A 20,697-nucleotide genomic window follows, 5' to 3' on the forward strand; every position below is an offset into this window, starting at 1 on the left:
CCCCAGAGCGAGTATGGATGCTGCTGTGTGGAGCACAACTGTGGCCTCTCCTGCCTGTTCTTGGTGAAATTTTACCTTCAACAATCTCAACAAGATCCACACCAGGATATTTTTTGCTAGGCAGCACAAGCCCCTTAGCATGTATGATGAAGCCATCATCAAGGCAATGCCAGTGCAAAGTAAAACCCATAACCACAGCTGTGGTTTCTCCAGTCTCCAGTGTATGGGAAAAAAAAAACCCAGGTCTGCTTGTCTTTGCTTACCACTCTTTAGGTACAAGCTGCAAAAGTCATGACCTCACTGCAAAAGGATGATGGCTCCATGGAAACAGTTGGTCCCTATAGAGTGAAGAGAGAATCCCAGCACTGTTTCTAAAGTGATGGAGTAGCTCACAGCCATTAAAACTAGAGAAATCACTCTGAATAATTAATTTTATCTCCTTGCTGAAATGCATCTTCTCACTGTGCAAAACCCTGACAGTATCGAAAGAACTCTGCTATGAACACTGGACCTGTAATTTTTTGTATTAATTCATTAATTTTCTCTTTCAATTCAATCTGTGTATCTCAAAGCACTTAAATACCATTTACAGCACATCTCTGTTTTATGAAAAGATTGCTTTACGGTTGAGAAAATGATGGTCTGTTGACATTAAGGGGTCAGGCTGAAGCCCTTCATGCATGCAACGGGCTGGATATCATAGGATAAGAGAATCATTAAAGTTGGAAAAGACCTCTAAGATCATCCAGTCCAACCATCAACCCCTCCCCACCATGCCCACTAACCATGTCCCTCAGTGCCACATCTCCATGTTTCTCGAACACCTCCAAAGATGATAATTCCACCATTTCCCAGGGCAGCCTCTTCTACCACTCTTCCCAACAGTACATTTTTTCTGAATATCCAACCTTGTACAACCCAGTAAAAGCCATCTCCATGCTGGTAACCTCCCAGCAGGGCCAGCTGCACCACGAGTCTCAACCTTTGAATGTCCTCCAAAGACAAAAAGCGCCTTTTCCTGGTGATGCTGAGAATCTGCCCATTTGCATGCTACAAGTGAAGGCAGAACAAATCTCAAGCAGCGTGCCAAGCAGTTAACAGATTGCAAAAAACCACAATCATTTACCAAGTTGCGTTGGGCTTAAGAAAACAACCGAGAACACGAAGACACTGAATCTTATTATAAAATGATGCATTTTACATATTGCTTCTTCATAATACAAGCTGTTCCTCATGAAAGCCTGGAACTTGCTATTATTTGCACCTCTTTTCTTTTTCTCTCCGTTTTTGCACAAAAAAGCAACACAATGTGGAATCCATCTTTAATGTATGGCTTCTGTATGCACTGGAGGGACTCACTTCATCTTTAGAAGTCAATGCACTTATATGACACTTAGTGGGCAATATTGGTGGGTGGTGAACGGTTGGATTAAGTGATCTTAGAGGTCTTTTTCAACCATAATGATTCTAAGAGTCCATGACATGACATGCCATCTGAATTTTATATCCTGTATGTAATATTTGATCTCAAATCTGGAATACAAATTGTAAAATACAAGGCAAGATTTACAGCCTTCAATAAAATCCAAGTAAGAGATGACACACTGCAGATCATTTCCTGAAAGTGATACATATTCATGTATGCTGGCATCATAAGTATAGATTCAAACACAGTGGTCTGGATGTAATTATTTTAATATCTTGCTAAAATACAAGAATTAAGACTTTCAGTCTTCAAGTGAGTGCATGGATTTCTCTTGGTTATCAAGCCCAGGTTCATTACAGGACAGATTTAATTGCTGCATCAGAGTTTGTGTGTTGATACTCTGCATCTGATGTGTGAAAGTTCAGGGATGCCAATCAGGCACAGTGCAGATGCCACTCTGCAAAACGTTCTCAGACAGTCTCCATCTGTCAGATATGGTAATAGTTGCACTCAATCAATAATTCACCTCCTTAACTCTGTGTTTCCTGCATTTGAGTCAGAATTTTTAATGTCAGCCTCACCACAGGACCTTCCTTGGGCATACAAGAACTGCCTGATCTGCATTCCCCTGTGGTTTTCTGTGCCCTGGAGTCAGTCACCTTTTGCAGCTGAAAAACCATCTCTTAGTTTACTCAGTTCTTTCCTGATTTAGCTGTAAAAATCACAGCTTCCCTTTGCAGTCAGCATTTTCGTCTCATAGGTTGGAAGCCAGGGGGTGGTTAGGACAATCAAACTAAAATCCAGCTCACACAGACCACAGCTTATCTGGAAAAGCTCATGATACACACTAAGGTGGCAGAATGCAAAAAAAAGGATGCTACTGTATGAACTTGAAGAGTTCAGAGATGACTGGAGCTGATCTTCCATGATCCAAAGCTTGCAGCAAGGCAACTTGTCCTCATATGAGGCAACTTCAAGCCTGTAAGAATATGATTAGAGCCCAAAGCCAGGAGATGACCTCATTGGTAGTCTCTGTGGCTTCTTTGTGTACTGATCAGTGGTCCCTTGCTCTATAGAAAGGCACTGTAGAACCCATAGGAAATCAACTGGAGGCGAGAATATTCCCTAGCAGGAAGACAAATTACCAACCTAATCATCAGTGCTTTGGTATTGCTGAGAAAGGAAAGTTCCCAATGTAATCAAAGACCTTTGCATCAACCCTAGCTCTCAGCATCTCAAATGTGGAACAGTCTTTGAAATCTTGCTGGCCAACTCAGATTTGGAATGTGACACAGGAAAAGAAACCCCAGTGATACTGTGTGACACTGGCTGTGTAGGAAACATCACCCAGAATGGTCTGCAGATCCCTGGGCCTAAATGATCCTCATCCTTTGGATGGCAACACAAGGAGCATAGACAACCTAAGATCCTTGAGTTTCAGGCTGAGTATTAGGAAAAACTTTTCCAAAAGAGTGGTCAGGCACTGGAACAGGATGCCCAGGGAGGTGGTGAAATCACTGTCTCTTGAGAGGTTCAAGAAATGTGTAGATATGGTACTGGGAACCTGGTTAGGGGGCAATATTGGTGGCAGGTGGACAGTTGGGCTTGATGATCTTAGAGGTCTTTTCCAACCTTTATGATTCTGTGGTTCTATGTGTTCAATCCTAAAGCAGTTGAGTGTGACTGCCATGCCTAGAGCACATGACAAGGTGAGCACATGTACTTGTACAAGCATATTTCATAGAATTATTTCATTTTTCATAGGATCATAGAATGGTCTCAGTTGGATACTGGAACATGTTGGCACAGTGTTGTTGGTCACAGGGATCCTAGGGTCTGCTCATCCCTGCAGGATAAGATAAGCACCCAGGGAGTTGCCACATAATGAGGTTCTACCAAAAGTCCATCTCCTGGTGTCCCAACTCTGTCTGTAGCCAATAGCACCTGCCCAGAGAGGAGCAGGTCAGACAGTGATCAGAGAATCACAGAATCATTAAGGTTGTAAAAGACCTCTAAGATAACAGTCCAACCATCAATCCATCCCTGCCATGCCCACTAACCATGTCCCTCAGTGCCACATCTCCCCTTTTCTTGAACACCTCCATGGATGATGACTCCACCACCTCCCTGGGCAGCCTGTTCCAATGCCTCACCACTCTTTCTAAGGAGAAATATTTTTCTAATAACCAACCTGAATATATAACAGTAATGATTCCCTGGATCACTTTCCCAGTCACTGAGGACTCACTGAGTCAGAGAGATGCCTCCAAGATACTTGGAGAAATGCTCTTACTTCTATAGGCACGAGCTCATTTCTTGGACTTCCTGGTCATGGAGAGATTTCCATACATAACTTAAAGGAGATGGAAACTTGTCTGGGTCTGCAGTGTGACTTCTATACTGCACCCTTCCATTCAGATGTCTTGCTCCTCCCTAACCCCATCAGTATGGCATGACTCGATGCGGCACTTTGCTCATTTTCCCTCTTGCAAGAATTGGCCTTGTGCCACTGCCACCCCCTGCTCCTTTGTCCTCACTCATGCGACTCTGAAAACCACCCTTTCCACAACTGGCCATTTCTGCACCGTTTTCTTCCCCTATCAGCCATGCCCTGCCAACTGGTACAGCTTCCAGGTGAAGCATTTCTGATTCCTGGGTGCCAGCAGGTACACTCTGCTCCCTGGCTCAATCTAAGAGAGAAACCCCTGAAAAAGATATGATTCAGTGCATGGAAAAGTGATGAATGGCAATTCTTAAAAATGTATCACGCTGCACCAATATCTGTGGCTTCTGAGCAGATTACCGGGTATGAAGCACTGCAGTTTCTAATGAGATCTGACTGACAGGGTAAACCAATCTGCTACTTAAAGACTCGCGTGTGTCTTTCTATCTGTGGGGCTTGTGTTAGAAAGAAGCAGCCTACTGTGAAAAAAGCAGGACATTTTTTCTAATTGCTTCCATTTGCAGGCTGGAGGTAGGCAATAGAGATGCATTTCAAGCTGACAATCCAATATTTACCTTTATATCAGCTGCAGACAAATGTCTGGGAAGACTGTTCTTTCCATACTGATGGTCTTCCCTTTCCTTGCCTTTTTTGGAGGGGGGGGGCTCACACAAACTTCTCTTCTTATGATATCTCTCCTTTCTTTAATAGCTGTTTGCTGTGCATTTACGTGGAAAGTCCCCCAAAGGGTAATGATGCCTGCAGCACAAGTGCACACCTGCAGAACCTGCCTTTAAGGATGGCAGTTTCTAAAAGCTAATTTTGGAGCAGTATCTGTGAGGGCTCAGACATGGGGTTCACATTCATGTGTGCTCACAGGGATAAGCACTCCCGTGGGATGACTCTGAAGGTTTCTTCAAATTTGATCTGCAGCCTGGAGCGAAATTTTGACCTCTTTTAAACAGTGTCATAGAATAGAATCATCACTGAATCATAGAATGGCCTCATAAACAGCTGTTCCCCCTCCTGTTTGTATGCTCCCTTCAAGTCCTGGAAGGCCACAATGAGGTTTTCCCAGAGCCTTCTCTTCTCCGAGCTAAGCAAGCCCAGCTTTACAAGCCCACTCCTCCATTTCAGCCATTCTGTTTGTGTCTTGAATTAAAAACCAGCATGTGTTTGCTCTGCAGGGGAGCTGTGCCACTCCACGCAGCACGCACATCGGTGAGAGCCGCACCAGCTGAATGACAGCCATCTGCCACCAACGTGTGAGTCAGGACAAGAGGCATTGCCAGGCAGTATCAGGGATGTGCCACAGAGATGCAGGAATGGAGAAATGCTGCGGTCCTCAACAAGGGATGGAAGAGAAGTTGTGGATGCCTCATCGGCCTTGCAGGTGCTCAAGATCAGGCTGGATGGTGTCCTGGGCAACCAAATCTGGTGTGTGGCAACTAACCTATGGCAAGGGGGATTGGAACTTGATGATCTTTAAGGTCCCTGTCAACCTAAGCCATTTTTTGATTCTATGGCATCGCTTTCTATTTTGGCACCCTTCTATGATCAGCTAGTCCAACTGTTCATCTACCACCAATACTGCCCACTAAAGCATGTCCATAATGTACCACATCTCCACAGTTCTTGAATGCTTCCAGGGATGGTGACTCGGACACTTCCCTGGGCAACCTGTTCCAATGCCCAACCATTCTTTCATAGAATTTTTTCCTAAAATTCAACCTGAATCTCCTCTGATGCAACTTAAGGCCATCACCTCTTGTCCTGTCACTGTTACCTGGGAGAAGCTGACCCCCACCTCGCCACAACCTCCTTTCAGGAGTTGTAGAGGGCAATAAGGTCTCCTCTGATCCTCCTCTTCTCCAGGTTGAGCAATCACAGTTCCCTCAGCTGCTCCTCATAGGACTGTGCTCCAGACACCTCACAGCTTTGCTGTCCTTCTCTTGACGTGTTCCAGGGGCTCGATGTCTTTCTTGTAGTGAGAGGCCCTAAACTTGAAGTACATGAGGTGCAGCCTCACCATTGCTGAGTACAGACGAACGACCTCCTGGTCTGCTGACTGCAATCTTTCTGATACAAGCCAGGATGCCATTGGCCTTCTTGGCCACCTGGGCACACTGCTGGCTCACGTTCAGCTGAGCAACCAACACCCACTGATCCTTTTTCTCTGCACAGTCTTTCAGCCACTCTGTAGCATTGCCTGGGGTTGTTGTGATCAAAGTATAGGACCCAAAGTTGGCCTAGTTGAATTTCAGGCCGCTGATCTCAGCCCACTGAACCAGCTTGTCCAGATCCCTTCTGCAGGGCTTTCCTACCCTCCGACAGATCTACACTTTCCCCAACTTGGTGCCATTTGGAAACTTTCTGAGGGTGCGCTCCATTTCCTCATTCATGTTCATCAATAAAGATATTAAACAGGATGGGACCCAATACCAACCCCTAGGGAACCCCACTCTGGTTGCCAGCTGGGCTTAACTCCATTCACCACCACTCTCTGGGCCTGGCCATCCAGCCAGTTCTTTACCCAGCAAAGGGTGTACATGTCCAAGGCACGAACTGCAGCTTCTCCAAGAGAATACTGTGGGAGACAGTGCCAAAGGCTTTGTACTGCAGGCCTGGGTAAACAAAACGACCCAGTTCCAGTTGGCCAGTCAAAATTTCCTGAACTTACATTAAGTGGCTGCAGTTCTACACGTAACTGGTCAGTATTTCCAGGGAGACCAAAGTCACTAAAGGTAAAAAGTAACAAGAAAAACTTCAACAAAGAAAAATCCTTTCCCTTTAATTACCATTAGCAATGCAGCATGACAGAAAGAGATAAACACACATGCACCTACACAAATAAGGAGCTTGGGAACATAAAGTAATTACTTTGATTTTTTTTTTTTTTCTTTTCCCAGCGACATTCAAAACTTATTAGTCTCAAGAAACCACATATCAGCAAAAGACTGTCACCTCAGGGATAAATGAGGAATTTGTAATTCATTTCCAGGAGAATATATCCTGATGCTGTTAATGCAGAATGGGAACGGGCCGTAGCCAAGCCTAAGAGCCAAAAACACTTCTTAAAAATGTTTATTCTCATCTTCCTGAGCTTGTGTCCCTGGAAATGTGAATGCAGGCTTTGGCTGGCTGAGAAGTTCACCTCCATTGATTGTTTCACTAACACACCAAGAACCAAGTGGAGAAAGTCAATGAAGTCTCTCTGTTTTTTCAGTCCATTTCCAGTGTAGGAAAATTGAATTAATCTCTTTACTTGGAGCAACTCAAACAACCACATGAAAATCATTACGGAGGCCGCTAAAACCTCTATCTTTAAAGGTTACAGCGCGAAGATTAAAAGCACCTCCGGGAAAAAGCGAAATGGCTGATCAAAATTCAATGTTGAGTCAACAGCGGAAACCCTGGCCAGGACAGTTGCCTTCCAGCACGCAATGGGTATTTTAAGATGCTCCTGCTATATGGAGCAATACCAGCAAAGAGAGGATGTGATGTGATTTCGCACATCACGACGTTTGGACATTGGGGATGTAGGAAGTGCCAAACAATTTCAGACCCCTTAATCCCTTTAATAGGGGGCTGCTACCTGGTGTAAATCCTCCCAAGGGTGCTTAGGGATTGATGTGCACATCTGCAAAGTCACCTCCCAGCCCAGGCAGCTGCTGAGGTGGCCCTGCATCTCGTTTCATAGAATCATAGAATCACTAAGGTTGCAAAAGACCTACAGGATCATCCAGTCAAACCATTCAATTGGTTTAAAGCAGTTTAGAGCACCCTAAAGGGGCTCACTTCTCACCACTCACTGTAAGGGACTGAGGGTAACCAGCTCTGTTAGAGACATGACTGTGGTGGATCTTTAGCTAAAGAGCAAGTATTTACCAGCTCAGTGGGTCAATGTCTGTATCTGAAAGTTTAGGCTTGGATGCCTTGCTGGAAAAGAGTGTGTATTCTTTGGATTTCTTGGGCCTCTTTTTCTGCAAAATGCCTGGTGTTTTAATTACAAAGCTAGCAAAATCCCTTCCTTGAGGAATTCATAATCCATGCAGCCACCAAAGGTAGGGGAGGGACATGCTGTCATTAATCGGTGGTTCCAGCCACTTTCTTTCCATCTTCATGTGCTCAAGTGCTCTCATTATGCAAAAATTACTTAAGGACAAGCAGGAGAAATGTCATCCCCCAAGAGTCAGGTCCTTTGCTTCTGAACAGCTGGCAAATCACCATCTTGGACTTTTTTTCTAATGGGAAGAAAGAGCAGCAGGCAAGGCATTTCCCATATAAACACAGTGAATAAGAAATCTGCTGCTCAGCAAACTTGAGAACAAAAGTTGTCCATCCTCAGGCTGGAGTGAGGCCAAAGATGGGGAGGGAAGAGTAATAATGCCTTCTGCACACGGATGTGTGTATTCCACCTGCTGCATCTCTGGTGCTACCTACAGCAATTCTCTTATTCACACCTGATATCTTAACCTAATTTAAGGCAAAGTTCCATTTTCAGGAACATTATCATTTCAGAGCATTACACCTCATTTCTTTGTTTGCTTCCTCTCCTTCAATTGTGCTAGCACAGCTCTTTGCAAGGCCTGCTGTGAACCAGACCGGGGAGCTGATCGTGGTAAAAATGAGGAAAAAATGATGTAAAAGCAAACTATATCCCTTCTCCCCCCAAGCTGGATCATATCCCCTCTCTAATTTACTGTGTTGCATCGGTGCTTGCTATGCTGACATAACTAAAAGAATGGGAAGAGGAAGATGGCATCATGGAGCAATATGCAATCACCACCCACAATGTACGTGTTTTGCAGAGGTAATAAAACTGAATGTTTCTCAGAGGTAGTTTTTGAGATGAGACAGAGAAAGCACCAAGTGCTGTTCTGGAGAGGAATACTCTGAACAAACCAAAGGTGTTTGGATCCAATTTCATCTGGTGTCCATCAGGATGCTATGAGGTGGGAAGACCATAGGATCATTAAGGTTGGAAAAGACCTCATTCAGTCCAACTTCAACCCATCCCCACCACGACCACAAAACCACATCCCTCACTGTCACATCTCCACATTTCTTGAATGCCTCCAGTCTGGTGATTTCACCACCTCCCTGAGCACAGGTCTGCTTTTGAGGCAATATCTGCAGGTGATGGCTGTGAATCTGCAAAATAAGTGCATTTCCTGGCCTTGGCAAGGCTTCCTTTCCCAAAATGATGAACCTGGACAGAAAGAAATGGCTTCTGAGCCCTGCGAGGCTGTGGGATTCAGAGTATGAGTTCACAATGCTGTGGTGAGATGACCTGAAAACTACTGAAATACTTCAAGATGCGCTGCCTTTCCTGGACATCTCAGTATCACGACCCAGTGTTCAAAAGAAAAAATTGTCCAAACTCTTTTCTTAAACACTGATGGATGTAAAGCTTAAACCTGAACTTCATCAAACTCTTCATCTGAGGAAAAGATAGTCATTTGGTTCCTGGCCGTACAAGGAGATGGGGCACAAGATTGAAACACCTGATTTTGACACAGATGTGCCGTGTAGAAATATTTGACTCACAATGAACAGGGACCCATTTGTGATCTCCAGTCTTCTTCCAGTCTTGAGCTGACACTTTATTGCAAATCTATTGTATTGCAGAGTCAGAAACTCCCAAGAAGTACCTCTGTAAAATGTCATGAAGGCATAAATTGATGCCTTTCTAAAACTCATAGCAGCTGCAGATTTAACTGGAAATTAAACTGTGGATGGGTGATTTGTTCCAGCATAGTTTTAATGCACATGTAGTGGGGTGGCTGATTGGGATGCATGGGGCATCACCCAGCAGCACCCATCTGGTGAAGGACCATATGGGGACACAGTCTCTGATCTCCCAAAGCAGGGGAAGAATGGGAGAAAGGGCAGGGAGTCATCAAGCTGAGGGATGTTTTTAATCCTTTTTAGTTGGGATTTTTGGTTAATGCAGTGAAACCACTAATTACAGCTAATTAAACCTGCACTGAGATCAAAGCTCAGTGGAAACTACAGGGGGGAGAAAACAAGGGAGAAAAGAAAGGAAAAGAAAATACAGATTTTGTTGTAAGCAAGTCCTTAATTGAAAACTAAAGCAGCTTTGTTAATTAAAAACAGCAAAACCAAAATGAGGGCATGCTCCACAGATACAAAACATGAGTCCAGCACTGAGATGGAGGTAACACATCTTTCCCACGCTGTCAGTGAAGAAAAGCTTTTCTCCCACAGCCTGTTCTGCTTCTGGCTCCTCCATATGGATGGGTCTTAGGATCCATATTACAAACTGTTGGTGAGCTTTACCTTCCACACCACTGACCACAATGGGCTACAAAGTGAGGAGAGAAGAATTCTTCCAGACTAACACATATATAGCTTTTATGAACAAGAGCTTTTCTCTCTAACACTGAACCAAGAGGGATGGATCAGAGACCAGCCTGTCTATTCCTATGTGCCAGAATATCCCACTGATAGCTGATTAAAAAAAAAAAAAGGGGGGTTCAATCCATACAGCTGTACAGCCCTAATGATACATTATAAGGTAGGTATGTGTGCACTTATCCAGTACTGGGAGCCACACACACTTTCCAGCCATCTGCTGGCACTGCCATGCAGGGAAAGAACATTTCACGTGTGTTGAAATTCCACCCCAAATCTTAAAATCCATCAGTTTGGGAGAATCTCATGGCTCTTTCATGATGGAAGTGGCTCCGCTGTACTTTGGAACCAAAATTCCTTTCTCTGACGTGAAGAAGAGGTGATGACTTAGGTCAACAGGGACCCAAGATTTTAGGCAAAGGCTGCTCCTTGTCCACAGGTGGACCTCAGCTATTTTGCCCACAACCCTGTGCCTGGTACCAAGTCTCATCCCTCTCTCAGTGATTAATAATACAGTGCTTGGCACCCAAGTTTTATAATCAACCAATGTGAAGTTTATTCAAACAAAATAATATTAAATGGCCCACATTTGCTGTTTTGAATGCTGTCCAGTTTTGAACTACAAGTGAAGAGAGGTAGTGGAGGAGTACTGCAGATGGACCTGAGAGCAGAAGAGCAGTTTGCCAATGAATCAAGGGGATCCAAGCTCCAATCTGCTTAACCTGGGGTTCAGTGTGCAGAAGTTCATGTATATATCAAGACAAAAATTAGGAAGAGAAATAATATCTGGCAATGAAAAGGACTTAGAGCACATTGGCTTTCCTTACCCTCTGCAGCACCCAGTAGATGGCAGCATGTTATTGCTTATTCAACTTGCATGGGACAGCATCGAGCAGGAGGCATAAATCTCTCCTAACTCTCTACAATTAAACAAATCCTTTCCCCCTGGTCATTACAGGAAAGGAACCCAAAACACTGAGCACCCCAATCAGAACTGTACTTTGTAATAAAGCTTCCTCCAAAATCCTGCTCCTCAAAGGGTTGGATGGGACAGCCCTGCCACCTCCATGGATGTTTGTGTTGAAAGCATTGTGCCTGTTTGCACTGCGAATTTTAGCACATGGTCATTCTCTACCTTTTGCTACCAGCTGAGCTAGAATGAAATCCAGAGGGTCTATACCCACTCTGCTGCTGTGATTCATACAAACTCACAAGGAAAAATTAAGGTTTTTCTAGGTGCCAAAGCAGAGCTCAGATGGATTTGCTGTTTCCCAGTCCTCACTTACTTTGCAATCAGTCTAAGAACTGGTGCAGCTCTCCCCTGATGTTGGTGGCTGTATGGGTGCAGAGAAGGTGTTTGCCCCAAGGATGTTAGTATCCAAGCATTTACCCCATAGCATCACAGGTCTCACTGGGAGAACGTGGGCATGAAGGAACGGGGTCAGAGCAGCAGCTGCAACTGTATTTTGCTGGGGAGAGGAACCAAAGGTCATTTCTCTTTTGTGAACACTAACAATTCAAGTGGACTCTGTATAGGGACACATTTGATCACAGGTGCCTGAACTACATTTCAAAGCTTTATTCATGCCCAATCTGAGGACAGCTGCCTGACATGCTGATGCCTTCTCCCTGTGCCTTTGCACTGTGGATTTCTCCAGCGTGGCCAGGATCCACCAGCAGGGAAAAGGTGGGTGTCACATCTATTAGAAAGATGTGGCCAGAGCCAATGACCCTGGTAACATCTTCAGCAGCAGGAAAAGATGTTGGTGGTCCTTTGGGATGGATGGTCACTGCAACTGCTAGCTTGAATGGTAGCAGCTGGGAACCAGCTTTTAGGTGTTCAGAACAACTCTGGTTCAGTACGAAGAGATGAAGAATGCTTTCAGACCCAGTAATGAAGAGTAGCACCATTCAAAACCCATTATCTCAGAGGTTAGAATTATATTGCTTTGTATGAAATAGCCACATTTTACCACTAGTCCCCTCCCTTCCTTCAGAATCAACTCCATTAACTTTTGGGAAAAGGGCAATTTTATCATTGCTGTGTGGCTGAAAAAGTGGTGTTTTTTTTTTCTTTTTTTTTTTTCCCAATGGAAAATGAATATCTAAGAATGGAATGATATTTTCTGTAAGGATAAGTCTCAACAGAAGCCTAAGCCTTTTTTGAATGCCTCTGATGAAATCTCTGCATAAACATGTAATTACATTTCAGGTGGATAGAGAGGAGGTAAAGGAGGCAGACAAGAAAAGATCTGAACTGGAGTCTGTATTTGATGCTGAATTCTATCCCTGTAATGGCAGAAATCTAAATCTGGGTCTGAAACTTACAGAATGTGGAGGTATTTAGAATCCATGCTCTATTCTAGACTTTGCAGCATGTGACCAGATGCTATATACAGAAAGAAAATACTACTTTTTCTTTAATATAGCGGTGGATGTCCTAATAATTGTCTGCATTTCTGCTGGCCTAGATACAGAACACACATAAGAGAAAACCTTATTCATATTTGCAGGAAACTTAGTGACTGATACACGTCCTTTTGTGATACCTCAGCAGACAGAACCAGCCTATTTTACCCTTTCTTCTTGAGGTGAAGATATTCCTTCCTACAGCTCACAAAGCTTGGCAGTTTCTTTCTTTCCACTGGAAATTGCTCCAGCTCTGCTTTGTGATGCTCTGCACAGAGTTTCCCTGTTCCACTCCACCCTGAATGGAGAATCTTAAAGCAAAACCCATCTGAAGCAGATTCTTCCCATTCCATGGTACTGTTCCCAAAGCAGCATATGTTCCCAGAGCCTGCTGTCACCTGCAGGTTGTAAATCTTTTGAAGAATGTGGTTTAACCTGCAAGAGTCTCACCGGAACCACCTGTGTTACATGGGCAGGATTTTGCTGTGAACCCTCTACGTGATTTTGGCTTCAGAAGAGAAGGGTCTTCCCTGTCCACCTTCCCTGATTGGGGTTTCTACTGCCTATGAATGAAGAAACATCATCTACTGGGACAGAGATGATAGAGGAATACCAGTGCTCTATGGAGCACATCAATAGTCTTGAAGAATTGTAAAGTCATAAAGGTTGGAAAAGACCACTAAGATGATCCAGTCCTACCACCAACCATCCCCACCAGGCCCACTAACCATGTCCCTCAGTGCCACATCTCCACATTTCTTGAATACCTCCAGGGCTGGTGACTCTACCACTCCTTAGTCAGCCTGTTCCAATGCATCACCACTCTTTCAGAGAAGAAGTTTCTCCTAATATCCAACTGAACATCCCTTGGCGCAACTTGTGGCCATTCCCTCTCATCCTATTTCTTCTGCAACTCTGCCACTGATCCTGCGTGTGAAATAACCACTTGCTCTCAACTTCCCACCTTTAAAAAGGCAAAACTGGTAGTCAGCCACTGCACAAAGCATTTACAGATTGCTATATGAGAGAGATCACAGAAGCACAAATCACTTTCATCCTACATTGATGCTTTTTTATGCTTTTGGGGCGTGAATGGTTATGTTTATTTTATAGTTGGAATAGACCTCAGTAACTGGAGTCCCTGGGGTAATGTGAGGACTTGCTTGGGTAATTGTATATTCAGGTGAGCAGGGCAGGGTTCAGATGCACAAGATGCTTTGTATATGTAAAAGGGTAATCCAGATAATGAGCATTCAGGAGCCATCTGAAGAACAAAAGAATAAAACATTCTCTACATTACAGAAGTCTGCCCCAAAAGAAAGAGGGAAGCAATGCAGTCAAGAAAGCTAAAAAAAAAAAAACAACCCACCAAAAAAACAACCACAGGAACAAGCTGCTGAATTTGTATTATGGGAAGAAATCTGCATGGCAACTCATGTTGCTGTACAGAACAGGTATCTCAGTGAGCTCTCAGTGATGGTACTCAGCATCTCAAATGGTGCAGGACAAAATCTACATGCCACATAGCCCATACAGTATATGTGTGCTTCATATTGTGAAAACTGCTTGCATGATCATCCATCAAGCAAGACCAGAAGGGGGGAATATGTTCCCTCCTCACCCTTCACTTCAAACTCCGTGTCAAATTATGCAGCACAACAAGTCACAGATCTGTCGTTGTTCAACCCAGATTGCAAAGACCCATCGGAAAATGGCCAGCACCAAGCCAGCCTCCAACAGCACTTGGTCAGCATTTCATTAGTTGGGTGCCAGTTTCTGTCAGCATATGATCAAGCCCTGCTCTGCCTGCCAAAAAACTGGGCTAATTTACTTAACATTTCAACAGATCAGGGAAAAAAAAAAAAATTAAAAAGGAAAGATTCAATTTGGGAACTTTATTCCCTAGAGAATTAGTAATGGATCTATTGCTCTCACTCTCTTCTCTCTCCTCCAGGCCTCAGCATTCATAATTTCCCCACGTCAATGTTATTATGAAAAGACTAATTCAATAATGAGATCATTCCCCATATGAGAGCCCAAGTAAATGAGGCACTCAGTCATATCTACTTTCCCTTCTCTAAGGGAGTCACACTTCTCCAGTAATTCAGTCTCCAAAGAGTGATGGCCAAATGGTGACACCAATGTTGGCAGAGGGTCATAGCTGAGTGTCATATGAGCTTACAAGCCTCCAACTGCAAGTTCTAGGCTCTTCTTTTGGCTATTTCTTGGACCCAGCTGCCCACTGTCTTTCACTATGTAAAGAGGATAGAAGAGGACAGCCTCTTTAGCAGGGTTTGTTCTGATAGGTCAAGGAAAAATGGTCTCAAACTAGAACAGGGGAGAGTTAGATTGGATATAAGGAAGAAGTTTTTCACAATAAGGGAGTTGAGGCAGTGACACAGGTTGCCCAGAGAGGTGGTGGATGCCCCATCCTTGGAGATACTCAAGGTCATGTTGGGCAGGACTGTGAGCAACCTGATGGAGCTGTAGATGTCCCTGTTCACTGCAGGGGAGTTGGACTAAAATGGCCTTTAAGGTTCCCTTCCAATTCAAATGATTCTATGATTGCTTCCACAGAGGTTCAGACAACACAATTCTGCTGAGAATGACACCCTGTGATTATGCCTCAAATGACCCCCCTTCAGTGAATAAAGCAGCAAAACAGAAAAGAAACTTGCAGTTGAGCTACCATGTCTGGTTTTGATTTTGGTATTGCTACAATTCTGGGAGCAACAGAACATGAAGGAAGACAACATGCCTTAAGTTTAAGTCTTCAACAAACTGAAGTGTAACTCATTTGGGCCATCAGAGGCCTCACCTTCATCCAGATGAAATTCCATGCATCAGTTGTATCTAGAAACATTTCCTTGCCTGAGTTTAGGTCTTAAGAGAATTACATGGACAGAAATCACCCAGCATGGACACAACGAGCTGATGCTGAGCTCCGAATGGATCTCAGCTGAACCTCCCACACAACAAAGGGGGAAAGTGAATATTACAACTACCACTTCTATACGTTTAACTTCACCGTATCACCCATCCAGTTGCACGGTGGGCATCGAAATAATAACAAACACAATTAGGGCTCTTAGCTCACCTTGCAAAGTCCAGGTCAGCCTCACGTGACATGGTGATGTTTGTCAGGTTTTGCTGGAGGATGAAAATGTTCCTACACATTTTCTTGATGCCAGATTCACTGATGCGCTTGAAGTAGTGGGCTCCGTTGATAAGAATGCAGGAGATGAGGTGGCCCAAACCTGTAAAGGAAGGAAAGAAACAAATAATAAAACGAGAGGAGAAAGACATTTACTGGCATTAATTCATCATAAAACCCAGGAATGGGCATGGAATGGCTGTGTGTGACCTGAAAAGAGAGATACATCAGACTGCATCTGGAAACAGTTCACCATCTTCCATGTGAATTTTCTGACTTTCCTCAAGATTCCCTTTGTTAGCAAAGATAAAAAAAAAAAAGATAAAAACATATAAAAACTCAAAGTTGCACTACTGTAGCCACTGATTTTTACAGGACACTCCCAGATTTATCAGAACATCCCTTTCCATCCCTTTCTCTCTAGCAGATCAATGGACCACTATTGCTCTGAAAAAATGATACTATTCTGATCTATTATCAAGGATGGTATTTTTCCTGGCAAATTCTCAGCCCACAAGAGCAAAAATGAGCTGCATTTCAATGCACTTGATGCACAGCTTCTCTGATAGTTTCTTTTGATTGAGTGATGTCTCCATCTTTCCTCTGCTACTGAAGGACATGGCAGGCTTCTAAAAGTCACAGGAAATCTCAGAATGATGTACCCACACACGAAGCATTGAAAATAGAAAAAAATGTAGCCCAATTCACTCAGTATAGGGGTCTGTAAAAGACTAAACATTGATTAAAAGTCAGAATTATGAAAATATGCTCATGTTCAGGCAACCTAAATGCTGATCAGAAGAAGGCTAACAAGGCTTGCACAGCCTTCATCCCTGCTAGCAATGCAATGAGTGCATCTCCAGTCCCCACTCTTCTGATTTTGACATCCACACACCCTGGCACACAGTAAGACCACTGTGCGTCAGTGCCACAAATAAATACAGGGAGATGAACCAAGATGTGATTTCTATTTTCCAAGGTAATCACAACAGATGAGACATCAGAAGAGCTAATGTTCTCGAAATTTAATTTTAGTATTGGAATGGCTACACTTTGGATAGGGACTGTGCTATAATAGAGCTGTGCTTGCAATATATATGGCTTCCTGATGAACTATCCTGCATGTACATCAGCCTACCCTTTTCATGCTCAGAATGGGTTGATTGGTTCTATCAAAGACACTCAGAAATGGTAAAGAGGCAACAAGTTTTTGACTTATGTATGCATGGATCCCACCAATCAATTTGCTGTAGATGGCAACAGAAGCACACTGTGTGTTCAAGTCATAGAATCACAGAATGAATCGAGTTGGAAGGGACCCTCCCAAAAAGGTCATCTGGTCCAACTCCCCTGCAATGAACAGGGACACCTACAGCTTTATCAGGTTGCTCAGATGACCCTGAATCTCCAGGAATGGGGGAATCCATCACGTCGATAGCAACCTGTTCCAGTGCTTCACCACTCTTCCTGTAAAAAACTTTTTCCTTATATCCAATCAAAATCTCCCCTGTTCTAGTTTGCAGCAATTTTTTCTTGTCTCACCGTGAAAGAGAATACTTCTGAGCTCTGCAATAAAAACAAAAAATCATTTGATAGGAACCAAACTCTTACAAACTTGCTGACAAATGTCTGACCTTCAAAGATGTACTGGAACTTGTGCTGCTGGAGGCTGGCGCTCATGGCTTCCTCGATGGCACTGATGTCCTTATTGAGCCTGACAACAAGGGGGTCATAGTCCATGCTCTCCACATTGGCAACGATGGCATAGTTCCCTTGTTTAGCCAATGGGATCAGGTAGTGGAAGCAATGAACTCTGCAAGACAGAAGAGAGAAACGTTACAGCACAGCTACGCCAACATTAAAATACCAGTGGGTGTTACTCAGAAGTGGTTCTAGGCATAAAAAAAACATCGTAGTAGGATGTTTATTTTCATGGAGAGAAATGCTAGCCATCTGTATGTTCAAGTCCTCTAAAGGCTGTGCAGATCCCAGAGAAGAGAGTGAAAGCCTACCAACAGAAACACAACTCAAGAGCCAAATGATTTGGACAAAGAAGAGTATGCCTGCACTGCTTGTTCTGTTTTTGGTTTCTCAGTTTCTCAGTCAGGACAGGAAAGAAGGAGGATAACTGAAGGGACCATTCTCTTGTGAGCAAAACATCCCTCATGATCTGGATGCCAGCTGCAAAAGTGCCTACTGCCAGCACACCAAGCAGCTCTAGGAAGCTTGGAGGATGTATGGACCTTCCAGTGCCCATTTTCCCTTGCTCTGATGTGAAGACCTAAAAGAATTTTATTTTTTTTTTCTTAATCTCATTACCAGTCCATGGAGGCCTTCAGAGTTTCCAATTTTTAGATAATTATCTCTTTTTTTTTTTTATCATGTGTTAGCCAGCTCCCCAGCAGAATCATAGAACTGTTTGATTTGGAAAGGACCCTTAAAGATCATCTATTCCAATTCCTCTGCAATGAACAGGGATATCTACATCTCAGGCTCTGATGAAGAGTATCTCTGTAACATCTCTGCAGTGGTTAAGGCTGCCAAGGAGGGCAGTTGTTCCTTTTATTTCTCCCTCCTAACACCAGCATATCTGTGGTGACCTTGACATGGCTTTGTGGTTGGGTCTTCTGAAAAGCACTGCCAATTACGCTGTGGAAAAATGACATATATAGGATACTGCAGGGATACAGAGGGGCTAGAGAGCATAGTTAAGCTCTCTTGAACATAAATCTTTTATTTTTGGAATAATAAAAACCAATGAAACAAAAAAGCCCCAAGCGAATTACTTATCATGACAACGTATTAAATACATTAGAGGTAAAAGTGCTTCCTTATAATTTTCCTTCTAAAGTTCAAGCAAGTAAAAAGTAATTTTAAGAAATGAGTGGCTACATTTGCATTAAATGCATCTGTCTCTTGACCTATCTTGAGAGGTGAATACAAAGGACCCTCTATTAACAGATACGACCTACACCATCACTCTGAAATGCCAAGTGCCTTTTAACCAGGTTCTCCATTTTCAAACATGTTGGTTCTGCAGCACTTCAATACTGATGCTCCAATGACGACTCCTTGCATGTACTGTTAGCCCTCAAAGCCCTTATAACTGGAAAAAATGAGTGAGCCAGGGGGCATTCAATGGTAATTTGAAGGCCAAGATTGCATCTTCCCAAACATTTAATATGACTGCAACTTCTTTCCAGTTTGCCAGACATGTTGATCTGCTGGCAACATGCATCACCATCATCTTTTCCATCAAAGGAAAAAGTCCTGTGCACTCACATTTTGTTCTGCAAAAATCTGCAATTAGGTCATTTCTCTTGAACTCATAGTGGAAAATGCTATGATCAGCAAAGTCAATAGCAAAACTCCTATGACTTCTGTAATTCTTGGATTTCACCCACATCACCCAATGGGGACTGGGGTCAGGAGTTTGGTTGGACTCTTCTGAACTTCATCCATCAGGGAATCATAGCTGAATTGCAGCCTGGCTGAAATATCCCTTGCATTCAAAGTGTATCTCAGGTTCAGCACACTGAGACATAAAATTCATGTCAGACTGGCTGGCTCAAACAGCACTGGGTTGGGATGGGGTGGGAGATGTGGTACATGCCCCATTCCTGGAGAAATTCAAGGTCAGGTTGGACTGGCCTCCAACCACCTGACCAAGCTGTAGATGCCCCTGTTCGTTGCAAGGGAATTGGAGTAGATGACTTTTAAAGGTTGCTTCCAACTTGAACAATCCTATGATTCTCTAAGTTGTGATGACTAAGTTCTGGTTTCTGTGTCCCAGTCCTCATGGAAAATGTCCTTGAGATGGCCATCACAAGCAAGTTCAATCTAGGGCAACTTCCAGAGTGAAAATATATCTATCATTTAGCTCCTATATAATGTTGTATAGGTGCTGTTTTAATAGTAAAACATAGTAACAGATTAAGTAATCTGAAATTTCATGGTTATTTGTGACTAAAGAATCGTAGAATCACTTGAGTTGGAAGGTGCTCTTAAAGGTCACCTAGTCCAACTTCCCTGCAAAGGGACACCTACAGCACAATCAGATTGCTCAAAACCTGGTCCAGCCTGTCCTGTAATGCCTCCATGGTTCAGGCACCCACCACCTCATTGGGCAACCCCAAAAGAAATGGTTAATGATCTGGATGTGCCAACAGGTTTCATTTAAGGAAGCAGACCCAAGGTGCAGGGTCTCAGGGACCATAGTCCTCAGGTCATGCTCTGATAGTTGTAGAGGAGAATCTAACCCCAGGCTTCTGCTAATCAGCATCTGGCAAAGCTGTGAACAAATGGGGGGTCCCTAAGGTAGGAGAAAACCAAGCAGATCACTGCAAAGTCTCAACCTCTCTTTTGCTGTCTGCAGCAGTGAAAATTGTCCTGAATTATATTTGCACCTATTTCTGCTTAACCAAAGTGTGATAGAAAACCAGAAACCCATTCAGGCTGGTGCCCAGATCATGAGTCTGGGTTAGCCCTGGCATCACCTTGCATTACACTGTGGCTGGAAAGCTGCTCCATTTCCATATTTTAACAATCTTTTCTTCAAATCCTTCAAGCCCCAGCTCATCTATGATGCCTGCAATCAAGTAGGCAGCAGATGATGGATAGCAGGTCGAAGGGCTGCTGACAATAACTGATGTGTATTTTTTAAAGCTACATACTGACTTCATGAGAGCTCTGTCAACATACATGAAGACAAAAGATGGCTCAGGATATGCCACAGAAGAACAAAACAATGGCCCATCAAGTCTCATTGCCTGTCTATGACATCCACTTATATCTGATGCTTCAGAAAAAAAGGAAGCAGTGAAAATACACCTGGCCAATGCATAAGGGACAAATGCTTTCCCAGCCCCAGAGTGGACAGCTGGCAGC

General features: G+C 43.6%; 1 protein-coding gene across 2 annotated transcripts in view; it reads right to left on the bottom strand.

The window, feature by feature from the left end:
• The window catches only part of EXOC4 (exocyst complex component 4), a 402,320-nt gene that overhangs the window by 12,573 nt on the left and 369,050 nt on the right, over positions 1-20,697 (bottom strand). For both annotated transcript variants that reach the window (XM_031605115.2, XM_031605116.2), the window contains exons 16-17: positions 17,445-17,623; positions 15,754-15,913 (exon numbers count right to left, since the gene is read on the bottom strand). In XM_031605115.2, coding sequence (XP_031460975.1) covers positions 15,754-15,913; positions 17,445-17,623 — 339 coding nt within the window. The remainder of the gene's footprint in view (positions 1-15,753; positions 15,914-17,444; positions 17,624-20,697) is intronic.

Source organism: Phasianus colchicus, chromosome 1 (assembly GCF_987193195.1).
Source record: "Phasianus colchicus chromosome 1, bPhaCol1.hap1.1, whole genome shotgun sequence".
In the NCBI taxonomy this organism is placed as follows: Eukaryota; Metazoa; Chordata; class Aves; order Galliformes; family Phasianidae; genus Phasianus; species Phasianus colchicus.